Below are 12,401 nucleotides of genomic sequence, written 5' to 3'. Positions count from 1 at the left end.
AAAAATTAGAGAGTTTATTGGTAAGTGTTAAATAATTAAACATAGATGATTAAATTTTAACGGTAAAGGTTTAAAATAATCAATCATAAAAAAACTTTTAAAATGTGACTTAACAATAAAAACACAAGAAGTAAGTATTAAATAATTTTAATTATCAAATTCGATAATTAATGTCCTCATATAGTCGTTGATATAATGATTTTTCAATTGACGATCATAAACCAATGGCTAGTCTGACGATCATGAATCAACGGCTAGTAACAGTGACTTACCCCCACCGATAAACTATTTTCCGCCCCGACAAATTATGAAAAATTAAGACATAATATAGGTCAATGTTGTAAATACAATGAAACACCAGTGGCAATCTCATCAAGCCCCTGTTTATATATAGACCCCAGTCCCACCCTCTTGTTTTCAATGCGTGTCAACCTTATTCTCTTCTTCTCACCATCATCATCAAAGCAGAAAAAGAAGACTCACCTTTTCTCTCTTCTTCACCAGATAACAATGGCGATGGCTTTCAAAATGGTACTCCAATTTCATCAAACTCTCTTCCATTCCTCTATTAGCTTTCGATCATCATCATCATTTTCACTCTATGATGATCTTCATTTTTGCTCTGTTCTAATTACCTGCTTAATCATGAATTTGAGATTAACTGTTGTCAATGTTTGTTGTTGTGACTGGATTCACAGGCGACGACAGGGATGTGGGTGACGGATGAGTGCAAGAACTCGTTCATGGAGATGAAGTGGAAGAAGGTCCACAGGTACATAGTCTTCAAGATCGACGAGAGGTCCCGTCTTGTTACTGTCGACAAGGTGGGTGGTCCCGGCGAGAGCTACGCCGATCTCGCCGCCTCCTTGCCCGGCGATGACTGCAGATACGCCGTCTTCGACTTCGATTTCGTCACCGTCGATAACTGCCGCAAGAGCAAGATCTTCTTCATCGCATGGTATGATTATGATATAAATTTGTCAAACCCACAAGGTGCTTGTGTAATTGTCTGTGAGAGTGTGAATGACTCTGATACTAGTAATGTTGTTGAGAAAAATGGTTTGGGAAAGTGACCCATTACCCAGATGAGAACTAAAAGTTAATTTTTAGGTGAAATTGGTGTGTATGAATATGGAGATTGATGTGGATTGTGATTTGTGAAGAAGGGGTTATTGATTTTTAGGAAATTTTGTTTGTTTTTTTCAGGTCTCCAACAGCATCAAGGATAAGAGCTAAGATTCTATACGCAACATCCAAAGATGGGTTGAGAAGAGCTCTTGATGGAATCAGCTATGAACTTCAGGCCACTGATCCAACTGAGATGGGATTTGATGTAATTCAAGACAGAGCCAAGTAGATGCGGATTAGAAACTCCCTAATTATGTGCCAAGCTAATCAAAGAATTTGAGTTCTCTGCGGTCAGGACAATCCTATATTCACGCGGTCAAAAAAAAAAATATGCATCGTTTGATCAAGATCGGTCGGCAGAAATTTTAGATTAGCCTAAGATTTGAGTGGTCTTTGTCTGGTCTTGATCGAACGGCTCAGAATGTATGACTACGTGAATATAGGGTTTCTTTGACTGCGGAGGATCCAAACTCGCTAATCAATCAATTAATCCGTAAATCTTACTCTTATTATTAATAATTATATATAATTGAGTAACTGCAGTCCAGTGACAGTGGGACATGTGCTTTTTTTTTTCATTCTGATTTCTTTGCTTGTGGTAGTTGAATTATGTTGGGTTTTTGGCACAATTGTGATGTAAGTGGAGCATCTAATCTTGAATCTCTAGTCATAATAATTGAGTTGTATGTAATATATATGACTGTCTGGTGTATGATAAGTTAAGGGCAACAAACCTTACCTTTGGTTGTATTATCTTTAATGATGAGAATTGTTGAAATGGAAAGGAATGGATTAGCTCAACTTTGCTGATGGAAAGTGGATGCTTACCTTGTATTTAATTAATGCTTTTATAGTCTTTTTTGTTCTTCTAATCTTCTGAGATTTTTTTTTTTTTTGGTCAAATCTGAGATTTTTATTGTTAAGGATTGAGTTTGCTTACTTGGGCTATTTAGTGTTTGATCCAGTCAAATACCGCAGGCACTGCTAACAAGGGCTGATCCATTGATTTGTACAAAACCACAAATAGAAAATCAGAAATAATGATATTTTTTACTTGAATTGAGATTGAAAGATACAGCTTTAAATTAGTTAAGCATTGTGTAACCAAAAAAAAATTAGTTAAGCATTGAAGGACCTTTTATAAGTCAAAAGTTTTTGTATTAGCTTACTCCATTTTGTGGGGAATGGATGAAGAGTAATTACTAAATACTAATAGTGAATACATATATAAAATTAAAAAATAAATATAATATATATAACATCACTCACAGGCTGGACTATCTATTACTCCTGCCATTTTCTCATGACATTTTCTTTTGGTTCTTTTCTTTTGACCCTTTGGACAGAAGACAAAATTGTAGAGATATGTAGCCCTGCAGAAATTCTTAGGATTGCTGGGTTTGGTTAGCATTGGGGTACATGTACCATCATTGTGAAATTTCCTGGCAACACATTTGGAAGCTTTTGCATGCTTTTATTCTAAATTTCTCGAAGCTTAAATCACAAGAATTGTTAATAAGTTATGAAGTCTATCAATCTTAAATCACAAGAATGCAAATCAGAATACACATAACATAAGATAGCAAAAAAAATATATTAAAATGCCTTAATTATCTAATATCCTATACTTTGATAATGATGTTCACTCTAAATATATGGTTCGTATCTAAGTGCCTAACATATCATACGAACGTGAACACATCAATGTGATAAGCATCTCTTAAAATTACTCATAAGCCACATAAGATTAGATCTCACTTTCTATACGCAAAAAATGAAAATTCAAGCCTAACTTCAGTTCAGACATAAATTACGTACAAGGTTTGACTTGTCTCAACTTGGACTGATGTTCTGGTTGGTAACATTGATTTGGGCTGGGCTCACAGTTTGTTTGCTGGCAGGGTAACTGAATGTTTCATCACTATGTCGTTTTCGTACTGCTGTGAACAACTTGATCATTGATGCTTATGATCAGCACTAGTACAACCCCACCTCAACTACTCTATTTTATTTGCTAATTATTCTGGTTCAATAATGCAATTGTCACTTCACATGCCTTTTTAATCATTTGTTCAGCATTAAAACTAAATCATTACTATTAATTATTATCTAATAGTAGAGTATATTAAATGGGTTTTAAATAGAAATAGTTATATAATCAATTGATCCTACTATCTATGTACAAAAGTTGGTATGCTGAGGATAAGTGTTGCTAACAATTGGAAACAAACTGAACAAGATTGATAGTCGAAGTATATATTTTAGAAGTTGTTTGGTACTATGGACTATGGTTGGTTGTTCAAATAGACTGTTCCTGAAGAAAGAAAGAAAAAAACAATGTTTTGTGTTGTGCTAACTGATCAATGATTTGTTCTCAAACCCCCTGCGTGATATATGGGAAAAAAACTAAAAGATGAACTCCAATGAGCCTAATCAATGGCTTCACGTGCCCTTGCTATTCACAAATGGGGAAAACAATATTGCAAAATAACCTTCGTCTCACATTGTATTAAACTTAAAAATCACCCTCCCCAGTTTCAACAATGAATGCACACTAGTCAGTATATTTTCCAAAACCTTATATGGTCAAGTCTCTTATCTTAAAGCTAAATATTAGCATTTGGGCATTGGCGAAAGATGAGTTATTTAGTTGTGTTAGTATACTTGTGTTTTTTTTTTCAAAACACAAATTTAGCTTGTATATCTTTGTTTTCAACTAATTAACATACTTGTATGTCAATATAGGACAATGATGATGTTTAAAATTAATTCACCTAATATGTTTTTAATTGTTATAAAAAGTAACATATATGTTATTTACGATAATTTTCTCAGGTGTTAAAATAATTTTTTTATAAATAACACGATATTTTAAAAAAACTCATGGACTGAGCAAGAAGCACAACGCCGGATTTGTCATGAGCACGATGAGTTTATGATTTTTCTGGATCACAAAGATTATGGAGGATAGTGCAGCGATGATGTGTGCTAGGCGGCATCCTCCAGCGGTTGAGGTGGTAAAACTCAATGTGGATGGTAGTATTTGTGAGCATGAGGACAATATGGGAGGTGGTGGCATGGTACGATGGTATGGGATGTTCGTAGTAAGTGGTTGTTCGGATTTCATTCCCATGGGGTGGGAGGTAACCCGTTGTTGGAAAAATCTACAACCTTGCATGATAGACTTGCCCTTGTTTGGAGCCGTGGTTATATGGTGGTTATTTGTGAGGTGGATTGTGCGGAGCTTCCCAAGTCTTTAGAGGATGAGGATTGCGGTAGGTTGTTGTGATTATTAGTGGTATCAAGGAAAATGAGTGGCTTGCTCAAGATTAGGTGGTGACATTCAACTATGTGTTGAGGGAGTGTAAACACTTTCAGATTGTCTAGCGAAATCAGGTGTTTCTTCGCCTACTTTGGGTGTTTGTTGCATAGCGTTTCCTTTTTTTAGTTAGAGACTCTTATCTTGAGAGGCTGACTTGTTTATCAATAGTTTTTATTAGTTTTCTGATGAAAAAAAAAACTCTTTTAATTATTGAACTAATTTGGTTGAGAAATCTCAGTATTTTTTTTTGTTAAGTGAGTCTGACCTCAATAAATTAAAAACTGGGCCAAACCCAGGCAACATAAACAAAAGAAGGCTGAAGAAATTTGAATGGCCAATAATCCTAGCCCTCATGTTGTCATGGACCACAACCCAAGGCCTCATATTTATGGGGAAGTTCATTTCAACTTATAACCATGTTAAAGCCATGTTTTTTCTTTTGTTAATGGATAATTGGATATAGATTTTGGTCAGGCCGAATCCAAACTACAGTTACAAACAAAGGGTATTTGATTGAACAAAAAAAAACAGAAACAATAGTATTTTGACAAAAAAAAAATACAATAGTATTCAAAATCTCAAACCTTAATAAAGAGTAATGCCATATCATTACAATGCAGTGATATTTCATTTCATTGGCAACTTCATTATTTAACTTTTCCTTTTATCGAGCTAACCCGTCAACCCAGTTGGGTTAAACTTTTTCTATCTCGCCAAAAATGAGCCATAGTGGCTCAATTCACTTTCTTGTCAACCAGAGCGAGCCAGCCGGGTTGATCAGGTTGGCACCTCTATCACCACAGGCGTCTCATATGTAGCCTAAAGTATGTTAGGCTTGGTTGATAAATTAGACTATTCATTTTATGCAGTCTAGCGTTGCTCTCAACAAATGAAAGGAAAAAAAAAAGAACCAACATTTGCTAAAAATATATTTATCCAGTCCAGCCATCACTGTGCTTGTGGGCTGTGGCCCTAAAATCAAACTTCCAACTTGGTTCTTGGATCCACCCTCCAAAGAAAATTAACACTATAATTAAACATCTAGCTTCTCGATAAAAAAATAATAATATAAAAAACCAGCTTCCAAGCTAAACTTAATGGAAACTGGAAATCAGCAGGATGCAAGCATTATAAAGACAAAACAGGGGAATGATTTTAACCAAACAATGGCATAGCATGTATAAAGATAAAGGGGGTCTTTGGCAAATGTTTATTAACTATTGTATTTTATGATTAAGTTAGAGGCCGTTTTGGATCTAACTTTGTCTCCTAGATTCACTTTGTGAACAAAACCTTAGTGGATAAGCAATCAATCCAGTAAAGTTATGTTGTCTAAATTATACTTATTTCATTCACTTGCAAATAAACTACCATGGTGTTTAAAATTGTTGTAAATTGAGAAAAATAGAAAATCAAGCTTCTTTAATCGTTGTTATGGTTTGATTAAAAAATTGCACAAAATATATTTTAATTAGATAAACTTCTTACAAAAATTTGCTGTGTCCCTCAAACACATCGTTAGGAAAATGATCAATTTTGCAATGTGTGTTCATATGGGATTTTAAAGTAAATCAATATTTTCTGACTAATTTTCAACTCGTCTTAAATCAGATAGAACAAGTTGAGTCGCCAATAAAAATAAGTTGGAATACCCAACTCATATCATTGCTTGACCCATTATAAAAGTTAGAAATGTGGGTGAGCGGGTTGGCCATCAAAACTCACCTAAATATAAAGGAAAGGGAGAATTAGTGAGTTGACGCCAATAAATTAATCGCAATAATTTGGTTGAGTAGGCTGTGAGGAGCGGATTGCAAGATTGAATCACCCAACTCACTCACCCGGCCTAATCTAATTTTCCGTTTGGATCAACATTGTCATAATTAGTTTGGTTTGGATAAAAATGAGTTAAAAACAAAATGACTTCTATTTAGATGGTTTTATATGAGATAATTTATGTAGGGCAATGTTGCAAAATCTAATTGCAAAATCTCACAATTTAATATGTCTACCACCTACCCAAAATTTGTGGGTCTCAAAAAATATCAAAACATCTTAATAATATTTTTAAGAGTAGTAGTAGTATCGGCTTTAAAAATAAAATTAAAGTAGTGAATAAATTATTAAAGGCTTTGGTTTGGACCACCATGGATACATGTTTCATTATGTTTGAATTCTTCTAATCCGAGTTGACTCACTCAACATCACCAGAACTCATCGTCAAAGTATACTGACAAAACAACTTTCCAGCTCAATGAGAAACTAAAGAAGAAGGTTGATGATATGTGGGACCAGACTGCTGTTGGGGCCGTGAATGACTGAAATCATCGATGTTCTTCACGCCACAAAGGTTTTAGCAAACGCAATCTCTGCCGTTCATCTAAATTGATGGTGGCCCACTAAATGAAATTTGGACCGTCCGATAAAATGAGGACACTTTTCCCAGGGGACAATAGATTGCTGAATGAAGAAAAGCTAATTTGCATTTATTTTCCACGCGCCTCTCAAGCACTTGCATCCACTACTCCCTCAGCTCTGCAAATCAAAAGCATGCAAACATTTCCCTAAACAAGTTTTTTGTAAATTGTAATTGCATTAAAGGGGATGCTGTTGGGAACATCAAGTAATGTAAAGTGCTGTTCCATACTTTCTTCCTAGCTAAACAAAAATAAATAAATCAGTATTCATATAAAAAACACTAGTATTCATTTATCACTTAGCTAGGACATCTCTAATACATGATCTTATGTTTTTAAGGGCTTTAAGTTTGTGCTTCCCTTTCTAGTTGAATGAGAAATAACTATTATGGTTAAAAATGTGGTGTGTACATGAGGTGTGTTCTTTTATTGTGTGTCAGGATCGTGTATAGAGATTTTGGAGTTTATAGTGAAAATTTTAAAGTGTCTTTCTTTTAAAAATATGTGACATTTTTTTTCTTCGATTTTCGAAACAAGATTCATATTTTATATTTGACATTTTCTTTTGCATGAATGGAGTTGGGGTTGAAACATGCTTGGGAGCTAGGGTACATGTTTTTCAGATTGCATTAATGTGGTTGAGACATTTCGTTTGAACTTTGACTCGTCTACCTTTTGGTCTAGAGATGCAGTCTCAAGAACTAAAGCTATTCCGCTTGGGGTTGGCAAGTTCAAATTGCTTATGTCATGAGAGAAAAGGACAATGCGGCTAACTCATTAGCGCGACAAGCATGTTAGAAGTGTTCTCACGCCGATTTTGGAGACTCCCTCCTTCTCATTTATTGAAGCCTTGTGCCTTAACGTGCTTCCACAGTTCTGTTTGTTTTTAATCTTCCTCTTATAACCAAACAAGAGTACTGCTCAAATGAACTCTTCTTTTAGAATTAAACAATTAAATTAATGTGTATAATATATAATTAACGGTACTTAAAACTCTTAAGCTCTTTTTATTGTACACCAACTTATTTATGATAAAATTAGTAAAATATATAAAATAGATAAATGTAAAGATAAATATTAGAAAAAAATAAGAACATGATGGATAGACAAATATATAATACAACACCAAAAAAGACAAATATATAATACTAGTAGGTAAGGCTCGCAATCAGCATAGAGGGAAAAAGGCATGGAATAACGGTATGAGAAGATAGCTCATGGCAATTGTGTGTATAATACATAATGCAACTTTAATGAAATCTTTACATTTTTTTTTATAACTTCTAAAAATCACAGTACTACTAGTTACGATCAAATAAGGTAATAAGGTAATATTAGAGCGGACACATAAACCCAATACAAAACACAAAAGTCACACATGCTACGTTATTAATTAGTATTGCTTTCATTTCTACCCTATCCCGGTCCAATTAATTTTTTTCTTGCTATTTTTGACCATTACAAATTGAATAATAAATTAAAAAGAAAAAAAAACCTATAAACATTGAATGGGAATGGACTTAAAAGCTTCCACCTGCGTCATTTTCAAGCAAGCATTGAAAAATGGAAAAAACCAGGGCACATCTTGTTTAGTTTTTCACCATCATACCGCATAGTACTTTGCATTATTGCAAGTGGTGCCACTTTCAGATTTTCCATAATTAAATAAAATATTCCAAAAGTTAAATACTTTTTTTCCAATAATTAAAGAACGGTGCCAAGCCAATTTTAGTTTTTATTGAGAAATTATGCGGCTCAAAATATTTCTTTTGCAATGGTATACAAAATCTAGCACATGTTCAGCTGACTCATTAGTCTTAAATGACGACAAATTAACGTCTTCTGCAGTATCCATATCCACATAGATACCCACTCTGTCACTTCCCTAGATTCGTGATTAAAAATAGATTATCTTAATCTCTTGGTGTATTAGACAACAAATATTATTTTTTTTAATATTTTCCTTTCCTTTTATCTTTTTTTAAAGAAAAAGAAAAAGAAAAAGAAAAAGCTCTTTGCTGCAACTGCTATAAACACTATATATTAACTTGCCAGTTGCCACTCACTCACACTCACTAACCAGTGTCTCAAAATGGGTAGTAACCTTCTTTTCTTCTTCTTCATTCTACTTTCCCAGAACTTCAATGCTTCTTCTGCGGATGAAGTTGAAGCAGCATCTTCAAAAACCTTCATCTTCCGTGTAGATTCCACATCGAAACCCTCAATTTTCCCTACCCATTACCACTGGTACACTTCTGAGTTCACTCAACACACCCAAATCCTCCATCTATACGACACCGTTTTCCATGGCTTCTCCGCCGTGCTCACGCAGAACCAAGCCGACACCATCAGCCACCACCCTTCTGTCCTCGCTGTTTTCGAGGACCGTCGCCGCCACCTCCACACCACGCGCTCCCCTCAGTTCCTCGGCCTCCGCAACCAGCAGGGTCTCTGGTCTGAATCCGACTATGGCTCCGATGTCATCATCGGTATCTTCGACACCGGAGTCTGGCCTGAACGCCGGAGCTTCTCCGATTTGAATCTCGGCCCCATCCCTCGCCGGTGGAAAGGGGTTTGTGAAACCGGAGTCAGATTCTCACCCAGAAACTGTAACCGCAAGTTGGTTGGAGCGAGATACTTCTCCAAAGGACACGAGGCTGGTGCTAGTTCAATGAACCCCATCAATGAAACCGTTGAATTCCGATCCCCTCGTGACGCCGATGGCCACGGCACCCACACTGCCTCCACCGCCGCCGGTCGCTACTCCTTCAAAGCAAGCATGTCTGGTTACGCTTCCGGGATCGCCAAGGGCGTCGCTCCCAAAGCGCGGTTGGCGGTTTACAAGGTTTGCTGGAAGAGTTCCGGTTGCTTCGATTCAGACATCCTCGCCGCCTTTGACGCCGCCGTTAACGACGGCGTGGACGTCATTTCCATATCCATCGGCGGCGGTGACGGTATTGCATCCCCCTACTACCTGGACCCCATCGCAATCGGATCCTACGGCGCTGTTTCCAGAGGAGTGTTTGTCTCTTCCTCCGCCGGCAACGACGGTCCAAGCGGCATGTCAGTGACCAACCTCGCTCCATGGTTGACGACGGTGGGAGCAGGCACAATCGATCGGGATTTCCCTTCACAGGTGGTTCTCGGCGATGGTCGGAGACTCTCCGGCGTGTCTCTCTACGCCGGTCCAGCGTTGAACGGGAAAATGTACCAATTAGTCTATCCTGGGAAATCAGGGGTGTTGGGAGATTCACTCTGCATGGAAAGCTCTCTCGATCCGAAGCAGGTGATGGGGAAAATCGTGGTCTGCGATAGAGGAAGCAGCCCTAGGGTTGCGAAGGGGCTGGTAGTGAAGAAAGCCGGCGGCATCGGAATGATTCTGGCGAATGGAATCTCCAACGGTGAAGGACTCGTCGGAGATGCTCATCTTCTTCCAGCATGCGCCGTTGGATCCAACGAAGGAGATGCAATCAAAGCCTACATCTCTTCTTCCACAAACCCAACCGCCACGATCGATTTCAAGGGAACGATCCTCGGAATCAAACCGGCGCCGGTTCTCGCTTCTTTCTCCGCCAGAGGACCAAACGGTTTAAACCCTCAGATTCTCAAACCGGATCTAATCGCTCCCGGAGTCAACATCCTCGCGGCGTGGACCGACGCCGTCGGTCCAACCGGTCTGGATTCCGATTCACGGAGAACCGAGTTCAATATTTTGTCCGGGACCTCCATGGCTTGCCCTCATATAAGCGGCGCCGCGGCGTTGCTGAAATCAGCACATCCAGATTGGAGCCCCGCCGCCGTGAGATCCGCCATGATGACCACCGCAACTGTTCTCGACAACCGGAAACAGATCCTGACCGATGAAGCCACCGGGAACAGTTCCACTCCCTACGATTTCGGTGCGGGTCATGTCAATTTGGGTCTTGCAATGGATCCTGGGTTGGTCTATGATATCACTGGTGCTGATTATGTAAACTTCTTGTGTGGAATCGGTTACGGGCCGAGGGTTATTCAGGTAATTACACGTGCTCCGGTGAGTTGTCCGGCGAGGAAGCCGTCGCCGGAGAATCTGAATTACCCGTCGTTTGTGGCTATGTTTCCGGTGGGGTCGAAGGGTTTGACGACGAAGACGTTTATAAGAACCGTGACAAACGTGGGGCCCGCGAACTCGGTTTATAGAGTGAGTGTGGAGTCGCAGATGAAGGGGGTGACGGTGACGGTGAAGCCGTCGCGGCTTGTGTTCTCTGAGGCGGTGAAGAAGCGGAGTTATGTGGTGACGGTGGCGGCGGAGACCCGATTCCTGAAGATGGGTCCTTCTGGGGCGGTATTCGGGTCGCTTACGTGGACGGATGGGAAGCACGTGGTTCGGAGCCCCATTGTGGTTACTCAAATAGAACCGTTGTAGAGAGCTTCAACCAATGTCGTTTTGGTCAATACGACTCTGCTAGAGTTGTCTAGTTACAACTTACAACTCAGTTCACTTCTTAATTTTTATTTTTATTTAAATTTAGGAATGTGCGATTTTTTTTTTAGGGGAACCACTTTTTTAAAATAACTAGGTTGGAGTTCCTTTGTTGTGTTGTTTTTCAAAGATTTTGGTTGCTTTAGCTTGTATTTATATAATTATTTAAAAAATTACGAGATAAGTTATTTGTGATTTTTGTTTTACACTTGTATTTGATTTTATTTTGACCTTGTGCAGTAAGAAAAAAAAAGTTGTACCATTATCTGTGAGTTTAGAGTTTATACACAGCTTATTATGTAAGAAGAAATGGCAAATGCAAACAGTTTATTAATGTTCTTAGGCTTTTTGTTAGCTTTTCCTTATTCTTCCTATGGATTCAACCTTGATAGAGATAGAGTATTACTCATCAATTGGTGCTTCCATCCATCCATCTATTTTCTCCATCATGTTCCTGATCAGATGTTATGTTATCATCCGTCCTGTCCTTGAAGGACAACATGATTCCGGATTCATTTTTTACACTCATTTTCTATTGAATTGATGATGTAGATTTTAAACAACAAAGTGATAAAGAAGATGGAAACTAACGTGATAGAAGGAGTAACGGGCACTCTAGTACTAGTATTTCTTTGTGAATGCTTAGTACTTTCAAGGGCCACCAAACCCTGTAGACTTGGCTGAACTCAAGGTTGAATAGGGAACAAAGGGACGACAAATCAAGATGGTAAAGTTCCCTGTCTGGAATGTTTTACTTATTATGAACTTCTCAGTCACGCGCAACCAGGCTTTACTAAATTTCTTTAATTTGGTTTACTATAGAACCACGTGTATTGATTTGCTAATTTTGTTTAATTATAATTTTGCTGCAGTGAAGAGTAGAAGGACAAATCACAAGCAATACAAAACCAATTTGCATTCTAACTTTTCAAGTCTAAAATTACATTTTCTTTTTCTGCAATATTCGGATTCGGTGTTCAGACTTCAGAGTATATAGTCGGTTGAGTTGTAATTCTAGAATATGGGGCCACATTCGAAATATGAAAAAAAAATAAAGATAACAAAAGCATCT

At 37.9% G+C, this 12,401-nt stretch overlaps 2 protein-coding genes across 2 annotated transcripts; both read left to right on the top strand.

Moving 5' to 3' along the window:
- Positions 1-419: 419 nt before the first annotated feature.
- LOC130747604 (actin-depolymerizing factor 5) lies at positions 420-1,929 on the top strand. The gene is made up of 3 exons (XM_057600581.1): positions 420-531; positions 699-958; positions 1,207-1,929. Exons 1-3 carry the CDS (start codon positions 421-423, stop codon positions 1,355-1,357), a joined length of 522 nt encoding a protein of 173 aa, XP_057456564.1. The 5' UTR covers position 420; the 3' UTR covers positions 1,358-1,929.
- A 7,004-nt stretch (positions 1,930-8,933) lies between these two features.
- LOC130747603 (subtilisin-like protease SBT1.6) lies at positions 8,934-11,524 on the top strand. Its single transcript, XM_057600580.1, has one exon. The coding sequence runs from the start codon at positions 8,960-8,962 to the stop codon at positions 11,270-11,272; it is 2,313 nt and encodes a 770-aa protein (XP_057456563.1). The 5' UTR covers positions 8,934-8,959; the 3' UTR covers positions 11,273-11,524.
- The last annotated feature ends 877 nt before the right edge of the window (positions 11,525-12,401 follow it).

This window comes from Lotus japonicus, chromosome 3 (genome assembly GCF_012489685.1).
Source record: "Lotus japonicus ecotype B-129 chromosome 3, LjGifu_v1.2".
Lineage (NCBI taxonomy): Eukaryota > Viridiplantae > Streptophyta > Magnoliopsida > Fabales > Fabaceae > Lotus > Lotus japonicus.
The sequence above is the reverse complement of the archived record's forward strand: the minus strand, read 5'-3'. Positions and strand labels throughout refer to the sequence as shown.

Excerpts from the sequence above, each read along its gene's own strand:
- LOC130747604 (XM_057600581.1), top strand. The coding sequence starts at position 421 with ATGCGTGTCAACCTTATTCTCTTCTTCTCACCATCATCATCAAAGCAG. Across the intron at positions 532-698 it reads TGGCGATGGCTTTCAAAATG|GCGACGACAGGGATGTGGGT; the intron begins GTACTCCAATTT and ends CTGGATTCACAG. Across the intron at positions 959-1,206 it reads AAGATCTTCTTCATCGCATG|GTCTCCAACAGCATCAAGGA; the intron begins GTATGATTATGA and ends TGTTTTTTTCAG.
- LOC130747603 (XM_057600580.1), top strand. The coding sequence starts at position 8,960 with ATGGGTAGTAACCTTCTTTTCTTCTTCTTCATTCTACTTTCCCAGAAC.